At 44.4% G+C, this 21,634-nt stretch overlaps 1 protein-coding gene across 4 annotated transcripts; it reads right to left on the reverse strand.

Annotated features, from left to right (window-relative positions):
* Positions 1 to 1,009: 1,009 nt before the first annotated feature.
* Positions 1,010 to 5,942, reverse strand: LDHD (lactate dehydrogenase D). 4 transcript variants are annotated; one of them, XM_006207488.4, is made up of 11 exons: positions 5,844 to 5,942; positions 5,214 to 5,326; positions 4,884 to 5,025; positions 4,523 to 4,664; positions 4,228 to 4,387; positions 3,762 to 3,961; positions 3,538 to 3,666; positions 3,331 to 3,458; positions 2,687 to 2,777; positions 2,487 to 2,598; positions 1,010 to 2,395 (listed from the first exon to the last, which is right to left on the reverse strand). In XM_006207488.4, exons 1-11 carry the CDS (start codon positions 5,913 to 5,915, stop codon positions 2,230 to 2,232), a joined length of 1,455 nt encoding a protein of 484 aa, XP_006207550.2. In that variant the 5' UTR covers positions 5,916 to 5,942; the 3' UTR covers positions 1,010 to 2,229. The 4 variants fall into 4 exon arrangements, with proteins under 4 accessions (XP_006207550.2, XP_072824938.1, XP_072824937.1 ...); XM_072968837.1 differs by having other exon boundaries at positions 3,538 to 3,684; positions 4,583 to 4,664; positions 5,844 to 5,929; XM_072968836.1 differs by having other exon boundaries at positions 3,538 to 3,684; positions 5,844 to 5,929.
* Positions 5,943 to 21,634: the final 15,692 nt, after the last annotated feature.

The raw sequence follows: 21,634 nt of genomic DNA on the forward strand, positions 1-21,634 counted from the left end.
CAGGCACGGGCCTGCTTGGCATTTCAGAGAAACACTCAAGAGGAGTTTGTGAGTCTACACTTGTTGGGTGGAGACCCAAGGACCCACATTCGCCGTGGTGGCAGGAACCTGGGCTCCAAACTGTCAGCAGGCGGGCTCCTCTGGCAGAACAATGTTGGGGAAACAACTTCGTTCATCTGGATGTCTGATGCCCCGCACGTGAAGTGGGAACAAGGTCACACATCTCAGAGGTCACCATGAGGGTCAGAGAATCTGCCCCGAAGTCCCTGGCACATGCACAGCAGGCTCGCACGTGACATTGTCACTGTAAAGAGCACTGTTCTATTCACAGCACCTCCTGCTTCTGCCTGGCAACTGTGTCTCCCTGTTCTATATTTAATTCCTCCTGCAAAGCTGGCCCTGAAGATCTCCTTGCCTGACCCCTGGGCCTGCAGGCGGAGGAGGCTTGTGTGCCCACCTCAGTGGCTTAGGCCCGGTAGCCTTGGCAACGCCCTGGGTGAGCTGAGTGGTCCTGAACTGGGTTGCGCAAGGCTGGAGCCCACTCTGGGGGCTATTCCAGGCTCCGGGGCTGATGCTTACGCCACTGCCAGCAACATCACTCCCACCTGGCATGCTGCTGCTGTGTCCTCTTGATTCAGACCCAGGTTTCCCCTCCTGGGTCGGGGTGGGATGGGGCTGTTGGGCCTTCCAGAGGGAACTGGTATCTGTCATCCTCATGCAAACGAACTCTCCTGAGCTCTACTTTTCTGGGAGGGAAGGGAGTTGTCTGGAACTAGGAGGTGGGTTCCACCCACTCCCTCTGCTAAGGGCCCAGCACAATTTGAGAGGGGCTTTCTGGACAGGAGCATCTCACTAAAACCACTCCTTTAGTAGCCATTTAATGGTGTTGAGGTTTTTAGGAGAGTATCCTTATTCTTAGGAGATAGCTACTGAAGTATATAGGCGAATGATGTCAAAAAAATTTGTAACTCAGTTCCCCAAAAAATACACAAAGCAAGTAAGGCAAAAATATTCATTGTTGAATCATCAGTGGCTGGTATTTCAGTGAACGGTGGACTTGTTCTTCCAACTCTCCTGTATGTTTTGAATTTTTCTTAATAAAGAATTGCAGGGCAGTGGTCATTTGCTGAGCACCTACTAGTTGCCAGACATTGAGGGGTACATCAAAGAGCCCTGCCCAGGAAGGGAGAAACCTGCCAAGAAGAATGCTGCCCCAGGAGGGCTGCGGGTGGCACCTGGGTGGAGGGGAGGGCACGGGTGAGCTGTGTCTCCAAGACTGCATGTGGCTGATGGTTAGATTGGGTGGTTCGGGGGGAGGGCCTGGGAGATTTGCCCCACACTACCCACTGCACAGCTACTGCTGCCATCCAAGGGACAGAGACGTCACAGAGGAGCTTAGTGTTTGCACAGATGGGTTCGGGGAATGTGGAGATGGAAGATGCCTCTGGCTCCCCAGCAACCCTCACTCAGCCCCTTTCCTAAGGGCCAAGGTCAGAGAGTGAGGGAGACGGGCCTGCGCTATAGGGTCCTGGGACCTGTAGCGGGTAGAGAGTTTAGAGACTGGTTTCCAGGACGCCAGGCACCTCCTAGACCCTGAGAAGTAGGGGGCCCAGGACTGAGAGCTGTAGGCCCGTGCAGAGGTGAGTGCTGGGCACCGCTGCCCAGGCAGTCTGTGCTATCTGAGCTTTGTGGTGTCGGGTGCCCTCTTGCGGGCTTAGAGGGGAACAACTGCCAGGTGCCCCAGACGAGGTGCTCTGGACAGGTGTTGAGGGCAAAAAAGCTGGTTGTGTAATACATCACGCCATGGAGAGGTGTGGTACCAGGAGAATCACTTCCATTGCCAGTGATTGGTAGCAGCCACTTGAAGGATCCCCCAGGCTGTGTCACTCACTCCTCCCAGCAATGGGGAGGCCGAGACAGAGGGGAGTCATCCTAAGAGGGGAGTATCTCCCAGCCAGGACAGGACGTGTGCAAGAGCAGTGAAGCTGGGAATGACCCTGAGTCATTTACTGGACCCAAGGCTCCTGAGGACAGCAAGTGGGCCTGGGAGGAGCTGGCCTTCCAGACTTCTCTCCTCCCTCTGGCCTCTCCAAGTAAAAGGGCTGCTTGGGCAGGCGAAGGCCCCCACAGGGTTTGGGCAAAGGCAGAACTGTTATGTGGTGTAAAAAGAGCTTCCTGAACAGGAGATGCCACTGTCTGAGGGCCTGGGGGCCAGGTGCTCAGAGCTCCTCACAGCACCTTGCCTGGGTTCATGAGGCCTCGGGGATCCAGCATGGCCTTGAGCTGCCGCATGGTCTCCATGCCCACGGCGCCCACCTCTTCCTGCAGCAGCTGCCGCTTGCCCAGCCCAATGCCATGTTCCCCGGTACACGTCCCATGGAGTGCCAGTGCCCGCCTGGAAGGCAGCAGGGAGAGGTCCTCAGCGGGCGCCCCTCCTACTCCCCCCACCTCCCTGCCGGCTTGCCTCCTTCCTCCCCTGCTCTTACCTGCCCAGCTGTTCTGCAAAGGCCTTGACCCTGAGGAGCTCCTCAGGGTCCTCAGGGTCTACCAGCAGGATGCAGTGGAAATTGCCGTCACCCACATGCCCAGTGATGGTTCCTGAGGGCCCAGAGAACAGAGCTGCTGCCCCCAGCCCCACCCTCCACCCTCCCCTTCCCCACCACTCCCTGCAACAGGTAGGCAGAACCTGTGAGTCCTGAGGCCTTCAGGTCTTCCTTGGTCTGCACCAGGATCTCCGGCAGCCGTGAGATGGGCACACACACATCAGTGGAATAGCCCTGAGTCGAGGCAGGCCTGTGAGGTTCCCTCCCTCACCCCTGCCTGCCCAGAGGTAAGAGGTCACTGGGATCAAGGCTAAAAATGGGTTTAGGGGGCTCAACTCACATGAACATACCTGCTCTTCTCTAGGCCTGTTTCCCCTAGGCAACAAGGTGATTAGCCCAGGTGTGTTCCCCAGGCCCTGCCGGCAGAGGCTCCCACAGCTCTTGCCCTGCTCCCCCCGACACTGGGAGCTACATACAGATGCCCCAGTGCCTGCTGCTTGGAGCCCAGTCTCCCCTTCCTGCTGGCTACCAGCTTCGCTTCACCATATTCCTCCAGGAAGCCTTCCCTCTGCGTTCAAACTCCTATGAGCATTGCCCTGTCCTTGCCCTGGCTCAAGGCAGGAGCTGCCTCCCTAGGGTTTGGCCGACACTGTGCTTTCCCTCTGGGCAGTATCCAAGAAACAGCTGGGTGAAGCCAGTCCTGTCCACTGGGGCCCTCAACCTGCTGCCCTGGACAATAGGATAATGGGCTAAGGAAAGGCTCCCACATCCAGCCCACTCTGCTCACCTTGCAGCCGGGCCGCAGGGACAGGGCTGCGTACCAGGCATTGTGCCGTGCCACCCAGAGCCGGCTGCGCTCCTCAGCATTCTTGGCCCAGGAGAAGTGGGAGGCTCCATTGTGCTGGGTGATCTCCTCTGCGGGAGGGCAGGGGGTTGACACTGGGCCCTACTTTGGGGCAGCCCATGCCCCCTGCCTCGCAGCACCCCAGCACACCTGTGCGTTGCACTTGCTCTGCCAGTGCCTGCTCGGAGCCGTGGAACTCCAGGAAGAGAGTGGGCGCCACGCAGCAGTTCAGCTTGCTGTACCTGTTGCAGGCATCCATCATGACATCATCCAGGAACTCTGGGAGCACAGAGAGGCCTGGCGAGGTGAGGCCTGGCTTTCAAAGGAGGCTTCCTCTGGGGAGCCCACCAGGACTGCCCCAGTCTCTGGCTCACCAATGCGGGCCACAGGCACTGCAGCCTGGAGGATGTGTATGGTGCTGTCCACGGCCGCCTGGATGCTGGGGAAAGCACAGGTGGCAGCCACCATGGCTTCTGGGGCAGGATGCAGGCGAAGGGTGGCAGCTGTAATGAGGCCCAGCGTCCCCTCGGAGCCCACAAAGAGCCCCGTGAGGTTGTAGCCAGCAGCGCTCTTCCTAGGCCCCAGAGATACAAGGTAGGTGAGTGCCCAGGCCACAAGATGATGGATTTCTGGTCAGAAGCCAAGTGGGGAGCTGAGACCAAGGTCTGGGCTGGCCCCCTCGGCACAGACTGCCCCCAAGGCCACCACTCCCTGGCACAGCCCCAGTGGGCCTCATGCAGAAGGAACAAACCCCAGGACCACCAGCTTTGGTCCACATGAGTTCCATAACCTCTCTCCCAGTGAGCCCCCATTGCCGCGGGTAGAGGACACAGTGCACACCGGAAGTAACGGCCGGGCCCCGCAGTGTGAAGCAGCCGCCCATCTGGCAGCACCACCTCCAGGTTCAGCACGTTGTCCCGCATGGTGCCATAGCGCACAGCGTTGGTGCCCGAGGCCCCCGTGGCCACCATGCCGCAGAGAGAGGCATCTGCACCAGGGTCTGGAGGGCAGAGGGCAGGCAGGAGGCAGTCTAGGGCAGGCACTAGGTGGGGCAAAGGGGTCCCCCTGGCCCCAGAAACAGCCCTGCTACCAGGGAGCCCTCAGGGCTTGGGAAGGGTCTCATGCCCCGGCCTACCCACAGGGAACCAGAGCCCACTGTCCCGCAGGTGGGCGTTGAGAGCTTTGTGCGTGACACCTGGCTCCACCACCGCAGAGAAGTCGTCTGGATTCAGCTCCAGGATCCGGTCCATGTGGGTCAAGTTGATGCAGACACCGCCCTAGTGGGAAGGGTGCAAGGTGCCACTAACCTAGGCCTCCTACCAGGACACAGCCCCCAGGACCTCACCTCATGGCCAACCTCCCAGGAGCCAGACCAGAGCCCCGGGATGGCAGGTAAGGTGGCCAACCAGGATGTGTGCAGTGGAAGAGGCAACCGCCAATGTGCCAAATGTGATGGGCCCAGGGCCTGACCAGAGGGGGAGAGCCACCACACGTACCTGCACGGCACATACTCCACCCTCGACCCCTGTGCCTGTGCCAAATGGGATGATGGGCACGCCATGGCCATAGCAGAGGGCTGCCAGCTGGCTGACCTGCTCCACATTCTGGGGCCACACCACAGCATCCGGAGGTTGGCACCTAGAACCAGACCCTCAGTAATTTAGGGGCATGTGGTACCCTCTGGAGGTGTTGCAGGGCCTGAGACTGCACACTAGGCAAGGGGCAGAGAACCCTCTTCTGGATGAGTGTAGAGGAGAGGTGGGGAACGCCAGAGAAGCCAGCACCCCAACTCCCAGCCGGGGGCTGTAGTAGGGGAGGGCCCCCACCTGTGCATCGACTCATCGTGCCCGTGCTGCTCTCGGACTGCAGCCGCAGTAGACACATGGGGGCTCCCCACAAGCGCCTTCAGGGCCTCCACAAAGCCCTGGCTGAGCTTGCCCTGCAAGGGAGAAGCACATTGGCAAGGTCACTCAAAGGCACGGGGGCCACGGCCTGCCCTGTGTCAGGTGGGAGGGGTAGGAGACAGAGAGGGGCTTCCATTGTCTGTGAACAGAGGCACCCACATCCCACCCCCCTCGGCAGGGGGCTCATGGGGCTCTTGGAGCCCTTCTGGGGATTTCTTCTCATTTTACAGATGGGGAAAGAGGCCAGCAAGTCTAGGATAGTGTTTGGCCTAGAACCCAGCTCCTTGCCTCCCAGTTATTCTTTCAAACGTGTGTGTTTCCCAGAGCCCCAGAGGGGCACCTGGAGTCCACAAACTGTTCAGTGAACATCCTCCAGCCCCACTCGTGGCAGTTGTGGGGGCCTTGGCCCATCTCACTCAACACTTTCACTTGACACAGGGGGAGCCCAGTGATCCTCTGCTCAAGGTCGCCTGGTGCTGGGGCAGCACAGAGCCTGGCAGGAACTCAGCATGGGCCCCCCACCCTCCAAGGGGTTCCCCTTCTCCCACCTACCTGTGTTCCCCAGGAGCAGTAGCCCTTCCTGGGGAACAGCCGCCAGATTGCACCCCGGAGCAGGCTGGCCATCACTGGACAGCAGATGGCTGCTGCCCCAGCCTATTGGTTGTGCGGGGTGGGTCAGGGCTCCTTAAGGTGGCACAGCCTTAAGGTGGCCTTGCCAGCCCTCGCTGATTCAGGAGGCTTATTTTCTGAAAGGCTTCCTGAACATAAAGGGAAACAGGACAGTGGCTGCTCCCTGGTTTAAAAGTATGTGAAGGCTTCCCATGGTCCTTCAAACTCCTTGTGGTGGCCCTGAAAGTCCTGTCAGTACCTGTTGACCTCCCCAACTGCTACACTTCCTTCCAGTCTCCTTTTGGGCCTCTTAGCTCCAGCTTCCCTTTCTGCTCCTGAATCCCCAGCTCCAACCAGGCTCACACCCTTTACCTTTCTCACCCTGCAGGAATAGAGCAGCCTTGATTGGGGCTATGAAGAGGGAAGCACATGGAAGCTCTTGGAGGATGAGATGGGGTAGGGCAGTGAGGCAAGCTAGAAAGACTTCCTGAAAGAGGAGTGCTGAGGATGAGCAGCAACAACCCAGATAAATGAAGAAAAAGACTGTTCCATCCCTTTATCTCCACCCTCCCACGGGGCAGATCCCAGGATCACGCCACAGATGTGGATGTTGCTCTTGAGATTATCCCAAGCTCCGTTTTCTTCCCACAACAATTTGAAGAAGCACGCTGTTAACATTACTGAGATAAAGCTATTCCTAGTTTTGTTTTTCTTCCCAACTGAGCCAAGAACACAGACTCTACTTGAGTCCTTCTCCTCAACCACATTTGAATTGGTTCACATTTCCACTCTCAGTGTTTCGCTTAACTGGCTAATCTCAAAAATCGTCTCTTTTACAGTTGGTTAGTTCAAATCCAGATCCAGGGAGAGTCCACATAATGCATTTGGTTAATATCTCTCATAAACCTCTTAATCTACAATAGTTTTCCTCTCCCTCTTTTTTCTAAACCATTTATTTGTTAAAGAAACTGAGTCACTTGCTCTGCAAAATGTTCCACATTTTTATTTGGATGATTGCACCCTTGTGGTATTATTTAATATTTTTCTCTAACCTCTGTATTTCTTAAAAACTGTTAGATCTAGATGCAGTGCTGCCCAGTACAACTTTCTGCAGTGGTGGAAATGTTCTGTATCTGTGCTTCCCAATATGGTAGCTCTTAGCTACATGTAGCTGATGATACTAGAGGTATCCATGGATGTGGGAGAGATGCGAGGTAGGGTTTTGTGGAAAAAACTAAAAAGAACAACCATATAGATCCCTAAGCTTCCAGAGTAGGTTCATGACATCTGCAACAGAGAACTATACACTATTCAAAAAAATTGCCCCAACCTACTACTGGGTCCTGGTTAAGATATCAAAGTGACTGTGTGACCAGAGCTGGCCATCATGAGCTGTGTTCTATCAGACCCACTAAGTCATAAAACCAGGCGGGTCCAAAACAATCCATTACTAAACAAAAAGGGTACAAACAAAACTGGGCACAAGAAGGGCCAGAGGGCAAAATGAGCTGCATGAGTAGGTGGCCCAGACCCCCATGTCACCCACCATTGCTTAGCTAGCATCTCTCCCTCAGCTCACATCTCCAACCATGTGGGGGAACTCTTATGACCAGCTGATGGAGGAGGGAAAAGTTCAAGCTTGCTTCATGAATGGATTGGCTGAATATGAGGGGGGAAGCTGAAAGTGACTGCTGCTGCATTACAGCCCCACTTGGGGGAGGTAACTCTGAGGTCCTCCCAATTGACAGAGCACCAGGTCATGCACCTGGTATTCCACAGGGAGTGGTAAATGACTTGGCTAGTTGGTTGGTCAAGGGCCTATGGAGAGACTGAAAAATCAGGATCAAGGAGGTTTGGAGAAGAGGCATGTAGATGTGGAAACAACCTAAATGTCCATCAACAGATGACTGGATAAAGATGTTGTAGTATATATATGCAGTGAAATACTACTCAGCCATAAAAAGAATAGAATAATGCCACTTGCAGCAACATGGATGGACCTGGAGATAGTCATTCTAAGTGAAGAAAACCAGAAAGAGAAAGGAAAAAACCATATGATATCACTTATATGTGGAATCTTTAAAAAGTGACACAAATGAACTTATTTACAAAACAGAAGCAGACTCGTAGACATAGAAAACAAACTTAAGTTTCCCAGAGGGGAAAGGGGGTGAGAAGGGATAAATCGGGAGTTCAAGATTTGCAGATACTAACTACTATATATAAAATAGATAAACAATTTCATACTGTATAGCACAGGAAACTATGTTCAATATCTTGTGGTAACCTACAACGAAAAAGAATATGAAAGGGAATATATGTATGTCTATGTATGACTGGGCTGTACACCAGAAATTGACACACCGTTGTAAACTGACTATACTTCAAAACAAAAAAATTCTTTTAATTATTAAAAAAAGAGGCATGTAGATGGATCTAGAGGAGTAGGTACAAGGTGAGATCTCTATAGCACATGTATCACATGGGAGCATTTACCATGTAAGAGACTAAACAAAGTAGACAGATGATTCAGCCAGCTGTTATTAACCAACCAATGTCAGTGACCACCCCAGTGGGGGCACAATGGTTAGTAGGAAAGAGACTAATGATGGGCCCACCAGCCTGGACCTCCATTCACTAAGGCCGACCCAGCTAACAGCACTGCAGCAACACTGAATCTCCCTAACTTGGCACCGTTCCTCAGGGACACCAGCTGGCCACTGGGTAACAAGTTGATCACATCAGACCCCTTCCACTCTGGAAGGGGAACAATTTACCTTGACTGAAATCAACACAATACATATTATGAGTATGGGTTTGCCTCTCCTACCTGCACGGCCCCAGCCAGCACCAGTGTCTGAAGCCTCACAGAGTGTTTGACCGACCAACATGGTATATCACATACCGTCACCTCAGGCCAAGCGACCCACTTTTTAGCAAAGGAGGTGCAGTAATGGGCAGGTGACCATAGGATCCACTAATCCTAATGTATATACCTCACCACCCAGAGGCTGCCAACCTGACCGAGCAATAGAAGGAATGGCCTTTGGAACGTACAGCTGACATTCCAGCTGAGACGCATCAACTTAACCAAAGTGCCTGCCAGGGGAGGAAGATACTTCCACATGACTAACGGATAAAGGGTGAGTATCCAAATTATTTTCCCTTTTCTATTTTGAAATAATTTTAGACTTACAGAAAAGTTGCCAAAATAGTACAGGGAGTTCCTATATACCCTTCGCTTAGTTTTCATTAATGTTTACATTGTATGTAACTGCAGTATAATTACCAAAACTGAGAATGAGTAAAACACCAATTGGTACAGTCAGAGAATTGGCACAATACTAAACTACAAACTTGATTTCACCAGTTTTTCCACTAATGTCCTCTTGTTTAGTGGGTGCCTGTTTGGTCCAGGATCTAACCCATCAGTCCACACAGCATTTGGCTGTCCTTGCCTCCTACAATCTGTGACACTTCTCAGTCTGTCCTTGTGTTTCTGACTCTGACATTTTGAAGAATATGGGCCAGGTATTTACTTGAACGTTCCTTGGTCTGGATTTTCTGATGTTCTTTCAAGAGTAGATGTGCTTTGGGGCAACGATACCACAGAAATGATGTTCCCTTCTCAGTATATATCATATAAGCAGTGTAAGGTGGCAGTGCATCTTGTTATGGATGATGTTAACCTTGCTCAATTTGGTCAGGCCGTGTTTGTCGGGTTTCTGCACTGTGAAGTTACTATTTTTTCCTTTGTAATTAATAAATATATCACGGTAGAAACTTTAAGGCTGCAAATATCCACTTTTGCTTCGCGTTCACCCATTATTTTTAGCATCCATTGTTGGATCTTGCCTGCATTCGTTGTTATTGTGGTGTTCTAATGGTGATTTTCTATTTCTCTTATTTCTTCTACATTATTTGTTAGAATTATTTTCTAAGGAAGAGCCATTTCTTCTGCCTCAGTTACATATTTACTCAATTATTTGTACACTTTCAATATATATAAACTTGTGGATACTTGTTTATTCCATAGGTTATAATCTAATACAATCATTATTTATTTTGTTGCTCAAATTGCTCCAGCTTTGGTCACTAGGAGCCTCTGTCATATAGGCTTGTCTGCCCTTTAGACTGGCCCTTACCTTTTTGAACACTGTCTTACTTTCTAGCATCAAAAGATGCTCCAGGTTCATTCTTGTCTTTTCCCAGCCCAGACCAGTAATCAACCACTTTTCCAAGGAGTTCTGGTCCTTTCAGTCAGGAGTAGCTTTTAGAAACTGAGACTTGGATGATAGATGTGCTCTTAAAACTCAACAATAGGCGTGGGTACAGCTCGGTGGTAGAGTGTGTGCTTAGCATACATGAGGTCCTGGGTTCAATCCCCAGTACCTCTACTAAAAATAAATAAACAAATAAATAAGTAAACCTAATTACCTCCCCCCAAAATTAAAAAAAAATAACAAACAACTGGTTTTAAAATGGGCAAAAGATCTGAACAGACACTTCACCAAAAAAGATATACAGATGGCAAATAAGCATATGAAAAGATGCTCAATATCATATGTCATCACGGAATTGGAAGTTAAAACAAAACAAGATGACACTACACACCTATGATGATGACTAAAATTTAAAAAACTAACACCATCCAATACTGATGAAGACAGAGAGTAACAGGAATTCTCATTCATTGCTGATGAGAATGCAAAATGGTACAGTCACTTTGAGAGACAACCTGGCAGTTTCCTACAAAGCTAAACATAATCCAGCTACGTGATCTAGCAGTCATGTTCCTAGGTACTTACCCAGGTGAGTTGAAAGCTTCTGTCTGTACGAAAGTCTGCACACAAAATATTTATTGCAGCTTTCATAATCTCCAAAAACTAAAATGTCAACAACCAAACAACCAAAATGTCCATCCAAAGGTAAATGGGTAAACCCACTACAGTCCATTCATACAATGGAATATCTGTCAGCTATAAAAGGAAATGAACTATCAAGTCACAAAAAGACACAGAAGAACCTTAAATACACATAGCTAAGTGAAAGAAGTCATTCTGAAAAAGCTACACAGTGTGATCCCCAACCAAGTCACATTCTGGAAAAAACAGAACTAGGGAGACAATAAAAAGACCAGTGGTTACCCAGGGTTCAAGCTTGGGGATGGATGAATAAATGAAGTACCAGGAAATTTTAGGGTGGTAAAACTATTCTATATGGTACTGTAATGGTGGATATATGACACTATGCATTTTTCAAAACCTATAGAACTTTACAGCACCAAGAGTGAACCATAGTTTAGGCAAATTTCTAAAAATCATTTAGGAGGTTGGTAGATCCCGGGAAAGAATGCAGGCTTGACAAGGGAACCTAACTGTATCTTTTTAAATGTATGAAAGGACCTCACCGAAGAGGGTGGGGGAAACAGGTGCTGGCCTAAGTAACTTTGGAAATGAACGGAGACCAACAGTAGCAACAAGTATGAGTGTTTCTTTTAACTGGAGTGTGCTGTCTTCCAATGACATTTTAGTGTCAATATCTCTGAATAATTCTTCACAAGTTATGCAAAATAATGTCATGTTTTATGAGTGGGATAACTTGAAGTCTACCACCTTATATGTTTTTACATTTGAATGTGAACAGTTGCATTTGGATTTTGTACATATATTTCAGAAACTGGATGTTCAAAGTGAAACAGGTTCATGTTCATACTGATGGGTAGCATTAAAAAATAATTGTTATAGAATTATCAAAGAGAATAGGTCATGCAGTATAGCCCAGCAATGTTGTTGTAAGTTATTTTTAAATTCTGTACACCTTGTGGATATAAAAAATGAAGAGGGAAAAATATACATTTTTACATCTGAGGTCAAAGAATAATAATATGGACTGGCCTTAACAATTTGAATTACCTTCTCTATAAGAAAACCTTTTGTTTTCTGTAAAAGATATTGAAACAACTGAAGTTATAGTTAGTTGGAATAATTTGAGTGGTTGAAATTACTTAAATAAGTGGCTGAAACTGGAGTTTTAATTATCATTAAATATTATTCAGCATATACAGAAAAACAACACTTTGAAAGCATGCCCCCAAATACTACAGAAAAAGCAATTACCCAACTGTCTCCCACCCATGTTTACAGATTTTCATTCTTTGCAATAAATGAATCGAGGCCAAAAAAAAATTAGTTTTGTTAGACTAAAGGCAAAAAGAATTGTAGATAGGCACTGTAGTTAGTCAAGTTGCTTCCCCCAGGGGTATGAGTTAACTCTTGTGATATGGCTATACATGGAACTCAATTGAGTACATTCATAAATGGGGAGAAGTGACAGGTATCCCGTACAGAAGCATTCCAAATAAATTATGTATGTAACCCATCCAATCCTTAAATGTGTCTTGCTCCTAGCGACTTCCAAAGAGTGCAGCATGGAAAAGGGGAAACAAAAAGGATCACTTTCAGGGGAGGGCGTAGCTCAGTGGTAGAGCACATGCTTATCATGCATGGGATCCTGTGTTCAATCCCAAGGACCTCTATTAAAAATAAAGAAATAAACCTAATTACCTCCCCCTCCAAAAAAAAAAGAAGAAAGAAAGAAAAGAAAAAGAGTCACGTTTGAGTGGAGAGACCCTGACAAACACCACTTCAGCCAGATGATCAAGGTCCACATCAACATTCATAAATCATGTCCTTCATATGGACCTGTACTGGGTTAATAGTATCCTCCCAGAATTCATGGCCTTCCCAGACTTTATTTGGAAATTGGATCTTTGCAGATGTCATTGGTTAAGCTGAGGTCATACTGGAGTAGTGTTGGCCCTTAATCCAGTGTGACTGGTGTCCTCATAAGAAGAGGTGACAAGACACAGAGGCATGGGGGGAGAATATCATGTGACAGCAGAGGCAGCGATGGAGGTGCTGCAGCTGTGAGTCAGGGAAGCTGGGGAGAAGGAACGGTTCCCCAGGCAGCTCTGTTGATTCCCGTTGGGCTTTCTCACATATCTGGGCCTCAGCTGGCTGTCAGCTGGTCTAGAAGGGACTCAACTGGGACAACCTGCTCTCTTTCCCCTGGTCTCTGTTGGTCCAACAGGGTTCTGAGAGAAAGCAGGAACATATGAGGCCTCTTGAAGCCTCAGCTCAGGGCCAGTACATCATTATTTTCATAGCTTTGTAGCCAAAGCAAGTCACAAAGCTAGCCTTGATTCAGATGCAGGGAAAAATTACTGCACCTCCTGATAAGAAGACTTGCAAAGTCCTGTTGTAAAGGGCATGGAGACAGGTGGGTCGTTAATTGGGGCCACTCCTTTTCCATAATGATTTCAAATCTCACTGAGATATCAACTTCTGATATAGAAATAAACTTCCTTCAAGCTATTTGGCAACATGTGGCCAAAGACTGGACACCAAGAAATGATTGCTTGTGTATGAGGAACAGCTCGATGTTCTTCAGAACTGCTTTCCTGGAAAAACAAAATAAAATACAAAACTGCTTTCCTATGGCATAAAGAAAAGAAAAAAAAAACACTGCAGGGCATTACGCAGCCAATCTGGGTTGCCTAAACTCTGTACCTTCCAAAGAAAGGTTTAACTGTTGCCCAGCTCTGGGGAGGTAACCTCTAAGCTCTTGCAATATCCTGCCTGATAAGAGTATCTTTACCTGGAGGCCTTGTTAGTTGATGCTAACAATGTGATTTATGCTGGGGACCTTGGTCCACATGGTATCAGCTTGACTTCTGAAAGGGCTAGAAACTGAGGTCAGCTGTGTGGGGAGTCAGAGGTACCTATATGATCAACCTCCAGTAAAGACCCTGGACACCAAGGCTCTGGTGAGCTTCTATCATCATCCAGCTTGTCAGTGCTGCCAATCTGGGTGGAACAGTGGTGCCCCTGCATAAACCAGAATAGGTAGCTGCTCCATCTGCCCTGCCCTTCTCGTCTGCTGGCCATGTCTTGATACTGCAAAGAACTCCAGCTAGTGCCTCACTCTATCTCCTCCTTGTGGAGAGACACCTAAAGAATATCCTATTTATCCCATCTTGTGGAGAAAAAAGATCATAGTCATTCTTAATCAGGTTTATTACTGGATGTGTGAGTCTTATTGGGCAAAGTATTACTATAAAATGAAACAACTGAATCAAAGCTTCTTGTATTTTATGAGTAGATCCAGAAATAGAATAGATCAGAGGTCTATTGGCCCAAAAACCTGTTTACAAATGGAAAAACTAAAGCCTGTAGAAGCCAACGAATTTTAATTCTGAAGAAGATAATTTGTTTATAGTTTCAAAATGATAGTATGACTTTATTTGGGGGTCTCGAGTTAAAAATAAAGGAAAGATAGCATGAGATAACCACTTTACTCTGTATCAGGAGAATTCTTGCAGGCTTCCTAATTTGTAATTTTGCCATGGGGGGAAAAAAAGATTGAAGGCTACTTCTCAGAGCCTCAAAGGAGGAGGGAAAAGCTATGATTAGATATCATTCCTTCCCATCACCTCAGGTATAAAAAAAGGGAGGCAGTTCGACCTTCTGGGAGGAACTGGTGACCAGATGGAGTGGTATGGAAAGACACTGGAAGTAAGACAAGGAAAGGAACATCCACTGGTAGGGGTCTGATTATGGAGTCTTGGAGTTACGATTATAGGGATTATGGAGACTGATGTCTGATTATGGAGTCTTGGCTCAAACCTCACTGCTGAGTAAAAGCTTCTCTAGCCTTTCTATGCAAAATGCATCCCTCCCACCCACTCCTGATGCAGTTAATGCTATCTGACATGCTGTATATTTTGCTTATGGTTATTGCCTATCTCCGCAGATAGAATGTAAGCTCACAAGAGAAGAGAGCACTGGGTCACTCACAGCTGTGCCCAAGCAGTGTCTGCCACCAACAAGTATTCGACAAACACTGATGGCAGAAATGCTGAATAAAGGAGTAGAAAGTAAAGGCACTTAAGGGAAAAAGCCAAACCTCTCACTCAGTATCTTAGAAAAAGAATCATTTTAAGACCTGGCAAGGGGTAAGAAATTGCTGTTAATATATGGCCAAAAATTCTGAAACCTTGACTTTCTCAGGTTTGGAGTCCAGATGAAGGAACAGAAAATTAATCATTAAAATTTAAGGTGATGGGGTGGGGAGGATATAGCTCAGTGGTAGAGTTCATGTTTAATGTGCATGAGGGCCTGGATTCAATCTGCAGTACCTCTGTTAAAATAAATAAAAATAAACCTAATTGTTTTGCCCCCAAAAAATAAAAACAAAAAAAAATTTTTAATTAAAATTTTTTCAAATTTAAGGTGATCAGGAAAATCCAGACCATGTAGAAGTTCTTCAGAATAAACAGCCCAGTATTTTCAGCATATAAATGGCAAAGGAAAAAAAAAGATATGGAGGGGGAACTTACCGTACTTAAAAGATCACGGGACATGGAATCGTTTGGATCTTGAGTTTCAAACATTTGAAGAAATGTATAACGTTCATGAAAACAATTTGGAAATATGAACACTAAGTGGATATTTGAATATTATTAAGGAGACATTGTAAAATTTTTAGGTGTGATAATGGCACACAGTGATTGTGCTTTAAGTGTAATCCACAGACCCCTGGGGTCTCCAGGACCCTCGCAGGGGATCCAGGAGGTCAAAATGATTTTCATAAAAATACTTAGGCATTATTTTCCCATTTCGTTTAGTTGACATATACACTGATGATGCAAAAGCAGTTGATGGGGGAGCCTCCTGGTGACACAGCAGAAATCCAGACAGTGGCACCAACACGCACTGGCAGTCACTGCGTTCTGTATTCTCACGCAACTGCAGAAAAGAAACACCAATTTCCACTTCAGAATAAACTTAATGGTAGCAGGGAGGGTATAGCACAGTGGTAGTAGAGTGTATGAGTGGCATGCACGAGGTCCTAGGTACCTTTGTTAAAAATAATATAAGTAAATAAATACTATAAAATAAATAATAATAAATAATAAACCAAATTACCTCTCCCACCCCAAAAAATTAAAAAAAAATTTTTTTAAATTTAATAAAATGATCTTAATGGAGCTGTCAAAATGATTAATTCTATTGTCAACCGTTGAGTGCACGTCTTTTAAATAGTCTCTCTGATGAAATGGGAAGTAAGTACAGAGGACCTATGCTGCACACAGAAGTACGATATTGTCTCCAGGAAAACCACTTGTACAGTTGTTTGAGTCATGAGCTGAACTAGCTGCTTTTCTCCTGGAATATTTTTCCTTGAATGGCTGACAGTCAAATGAAGGCTGGGTGTTTGGCAGACATTTTCTCAAAAATGAATAAAGTGAGCTGTCATTTAAGGGAAAACAAGTGACTCTATTTGTTGCCCAACTATAAAATGAGCTTTCAAGTGAAAATTCGAATTTTGGCAAAAAACCTGATTCTGCTTCTCCTCATTTATGAAAGCTTTTCTGATGAGCCCAGTGGTGATATTATTATGGTCATGTGGTACTACATAATAAAATGTATCAACATTTTAAAGATCTTTATGACTCAGTGAGCCACTATTTTTCAAATGACTAGGGCATGATGTTACAAAATCGTGCCTGGATAAATGATCCATTCAAAGTACGAGAAAGACCAATGGATTTTAATGTACCAGAGTATACAAGTTCTTTGATACAATTGTGTGTTATGCTACAGGGTTTGTCCCCTATGGTAATGTCATTTGAGCAAGTCAACAAAAATAAAATTTTATTGTTAATATCTATGAACAAACCACACTGTTATTTATGTGCTTTGGGACATTTAATCGGCTTTAAACTGTCATCCGACAGCAGTGCCATCCAAGCATATACTTACTGTTGGTACCAGTGCTTACTGGAACAGAAGTGGGTATTACAACATGCTCAGAAAATCAAACAGCTACTAGGTTATGCTGGGTAGTTGACTGAGAAGAGTGTGAAACCGTAGTGGAAGGTCAAAAAAATTAAAAGCAACATTTAAACAAAAATATGCAATATGTTTTTCAAAAAAATCCTCTACACTTTTCCTTTATTCCTAAGAGGAAATTAATAGAAAATAATGTGGTTTTGAATTTTACCAGGTCCTCAGAAACATGCCACACACACAGTACTCTATGTTATGCATATGGCAGAAGGGAATTTATATTGTGTGTGTTTATTGGGGGGAGGGTGTGTGTATTGTGTGTGTTCCTTTTTGTACATTTCAGTAGTTAGTCTTTTTTAAATGTGCAGAATTTTTGCAGAAATAGTATCACACTCTATATACTGTTGTGTGATCTATATATTTTTTATTTCTCTATGCATTAGATACCTCCCCTATGGAAATAGTATATGTTATCATTTTCAACATCTTCCTAAATTCCATTTACATATCACAATTTATTTTACTTATGGCTATTGAAAGAGTTTTAGATTGTTTCCTGTATTTTGCAAATATAAGCTGCAATGTGAGAACGTTCTTGTGTATATATCATTGTGCAACATTAAAAGCTATAATCATTTGAAAGTGTTAAGTTTTGATATCATGAGGCATTCAGAAAGATTTTTTTTGTATTATAATCCTACCAGAACTGTAAAAAAAAAAATTTCCAAGTTGTTACAACCCTGGGTATCATTACTCCTTTGAGCACTGGCCAAACTTATAGGTCAAAATGATATTATATGTTATTACATTGCTTTTCTTTGCTTTTGGCTGGGGGAGAGAAAACATTTTTGATAAATTTATTTTTCTGTGTATTTCCTCTTTGATTGGCTGTTTATGTCTTTAGCTTATTTTTCTTGTTTGGATTAAAGTAACTTGTAAGAGAGGTTTATAAATTAAGACTACCCTGTTTCTTTCATACATATACCACATTTATTTTCCCAGCTTATTTGTCTTTAAGTTTGTTTACAACATTGTTTTTTCAGAGTTTAATTTTCTCTATTGAATTTGTCAATTATTTCCTTTATGATTTCTGCCTTTGAATTCATACCTTCTTACCCAAAGAATATGAAAAACATTCCCTTATCATTTCTCTATAACTACTTTGATACTTTCACTTTAAAATTTAAATCATGAAGAACAAGCTTATACTTACTTGTTCTAATAGACAGTCTATTAAAAAATTAGCCTGTTCAAAAATCTAACTTTTTTTTCCTCCAAATTGTTAATTAGTTGCTCAAGAAGGATTGTGGAAAACTCCAGTGTTTCACGCATGCTGTGAACGTAGACACTAAATTAATATATACTCTTCAGTTGTTTTTTTTTTCTGTAGCCAGTACTAAAAAATTTCATTGTTTTACCTTTGTAATGCATTTTTATATCTAATAGTTATTGATATGTTTAAAAAAAATCCTGAGTATTCTATTTTTCTTTCTGGTGAAATATGGAATTATTCCATCAAACAAAATTATCAAAACAGTGCAAACAATAAATAACAAAAATACCTTGCTTAGACTTTGATTTTTAGTAGTTTACAAAGTTACACAACAATGACTTCAATTCAGTTTTTTATTTTTTAAAATTCTGGTAAAATATACATAATATGAAATTTATGATTTTAACCATTTTTAAGTGTGCAATTCAGTGGTGTTAAGCATATTCATAATACTGTTTAGCCATCATCACTATCTCTTTTCGGAACTTCTTCATCTTCCCAAACAGAAACTTTTGAGTAATAACTCCCATGCCTCTCTCCCCCTAGTCCCCAGTAATCTCTGTTCTGTTTTCTCTCTATGAACTTATCTATTCTAGATACCTTATGTAAGTGGAATCATTCAATATTTGTCTTTTTGTGTCTGGCTTATTTCACTTAGTATAGCTTCAAGGTTCATCCATGTTGTAGCATGTATCAGAACTTCATTCTCTTTTTTGCTGAATAATATTCCATTATGTGTATATACCACATTTTATTTATCCATTCTTCTGTTGATGGTCACTTGGGTTTCTTCCATCTTTTGGCTGTTACAAAGAATGCTGCTATGAACACTGGTGTACAAGTACTATAATTGAGCAGGGCCCTGTGGGGCCTTCCCAGGACAGAACCCCCCACCCGCTGCCCATGTCCTCTACCTGCCTCTTGTTTGTACAAATTTTAGCCTCCTGGGCCTTCCCCAAGTTACAAAGAGCAATTTTTTTTTGAGTTATAGTCATTTTACAATGTTGTATCAAATTCCAGTGTAAAGCACAATTTTTCAGTTATACACCAACATACATACGTTCATTGTCACATTTTTTTTCACTGTGAGCAACCACAGGATCTTGTATATATTTCCCTGTGCTATACAGTATAATCTTGTTTATCTATTCTACATTTTGAAATTCCCGTCTGTCCCTTCCCACTGCCCATCCCCTTGGCAACCACAAATTTGTATTCTATGTCTATGAGTCTGTTTCTGTTTTGTTTTGTTTTGTTTTTTAAATTCCACATATGAGCAATCTCATATGGTATTTTTCTTTCTCTTTCTGGCTTACTTCACTTAGAATGACATTCTCCAGGAACATCCATGTTGCTGCAAATGGTGTTATGTTGTCGGCTTTTATGGCTGAGTAGTATTCCATTGTATAAATATACCACTTCTTTTTTATTCAGTCATCTGTTGATGGACATTTAGGCTGTTTCCATGTCTTGGCTATTGTAAATAGTGCTGCTATGAACATTGGGATGCAGGTGTCATCCTGAAGTAGGGTTCCTTCTGGATATGTGCCCAGGAGCGGGATTCCTGGGTCATATGGTAAGTCTATTCCTAGTCTTTTGAGGAATCTCCATACTGTTTTCCACAGTGGCTGCACCAAACTGCATTCCCACCAGCAGTGTAGGAGGGTTCCCTTTTCTCCACAGCCTCTCCAGCATATGTCATTTGTGGACTTTTGAATGATGGCCATTCTGACTGGTGTGAGGTGATACCTCATTGTAGTTTTGATTTGCATTTCTCTGATAATTAGTGATATTGAGCATTTTTTCATGTTTCTATTGATCATTTGTATTTCTTTCTTGGAGAATTGCTTGTTTAGGTCTTCTGCCCATTTTTGGATTGGGTTGTTTGTTTTTTTTCTTATTAAGTCGTATGAGCTGCTTATATATTCTGGAGATCAAGCCTTTGTCAGTTTCATTTGCAAAAATTTTCTCCCATTTCGTATGTTGTCGTTTTGTTTTACTTATGGTTTCCTTTGCTGTGCAGAAGCTTGTAAGTTTAATTAGCTCCCATTTGTTTATTCTTGCTTTTATTTCTATTGCTTGGGTAGACTGCCCTAGGAGAACATTTTTGAGATGTATGTGAGATAATGTTTTGCCTGTATTTTCTTCTAGGAGGTTTATTGTATCTTGTTTTATGTATAAGTCTTTGATCTATTTTGAGGTTTTTTTGTGTGTATGGTGTAAGGGAGTGTTCTAGCTTCATTGATTTACATGCTGCTGTCCAGTTTACAAGGAGCAAATTTAATCTGAGGAAATACAAAACCAAAGGAAAACAGGACAAGCAAGCGAGACAAAATAATAATAGTTGAGGCATTAAACAAAGTCAAGTATCTTTAGTTTCTCCTCAAGAGTGAAAGATAATATTTTGAACCATATCCTTGAGCTATTTCGCTAATCCTGAAACCACCACCAGGTGGACGAAGTTAGCTACATGTTGACCACAAGCACTTTGATCCCAGACTAGTTGAAACCCGGTTGATGATGTTGACTCCTAATTACCTCACACAAATCAGTCAGAAAAAATGTCTTCGAGCTGATCACAGACCCCACAATCCTCTCCCTCACCTCGTGTTTTAAAACCTTTCCCAGAAAGGCATCAAGGAATTCAACTCTTGTGAGCATTAGCTGTGGGTACTCCTTGCTTGGCCCTGCAATAAACACTGCATTTTCCTTCACTACAACCAGGTGTCAGTAGATTGGCTTTACTGTGTGCAGGCATACAGACCCAAATTTGGCCCATTGATGTACGTTTTTGAGACTACATGTTGTTTTAATTAAAAGCTAGTTGCTACCACTCCACCTATTAGAATGGCCCAAATCCACAACACCAACAATACCGAATGCTGACAAGGATGTGGAGCAACAGGATCTCTCATTCACTGCTGGTGGGAATGCAAAATAGTTCAACCACTTTGGAAGACAGTTTGGCAGTTTCTTACAAAACTAAACATATTCTCACCTTACAATTTAACAATTTTGCTCCCTGGTATTGACACAAATGAGAAACATGTCCACACAAAATACTGCATAGGTATGCTTATAGCAGCTTTATTCATAACTGTCAAAACTTGGAAACAACCAAGATGTCCTTCAATAGATGAATGGATAAATAAACAGTGGTACATTCAGACAATGGAATACTATTTAGTGGTAAAAAGAAATGAGCTATAAAGCCATGAAAAGACATGGAGGAACTTTAAATGCATATTATTAAGTGAAAGAAACCAATCTGAAAAGGCTATACGCCGAAAGATTCCAACAATATGACATTCAGGAAAAGGCAAAACTAGGGGACAGTAAAGAAGATCATTGGTTTCCAGGGAGTCAGGGAGAGGGAGGGAGAGATGAACAGATGGAGCACAGGGGATTTTGTGTGCAGTGAAACTATTATGTGTGATACCACAGTGGTGGATTCATGTCATTATTTGTCAAAACCCATAGAATGCACCACACCAAAAGTGAAACTTAATGTACACTATGGACCTTGGGGGATATGTCAGCTCACAATTCGACTCAGCAAACATCTTTAAACTCTGGTACTGGATGTTGATAGTGCCGGAGGCCATGCA

The sequence above is a fragment of the Vicugna pacos genome, chromosome 9 (genome assembly GCF_048564905.1).
Source record: "Vicugna pacos chromosome 9, VicPac4, whole genome shotgun sequence".
In the NCBI taxonomy this organism is placed as follows: domain Eukaryota; kingdom Metazoa; phylum Chordata; class Mammalia; order Artiodactyla; family Camelidae; genus Vicugna; species Vicugna pacos.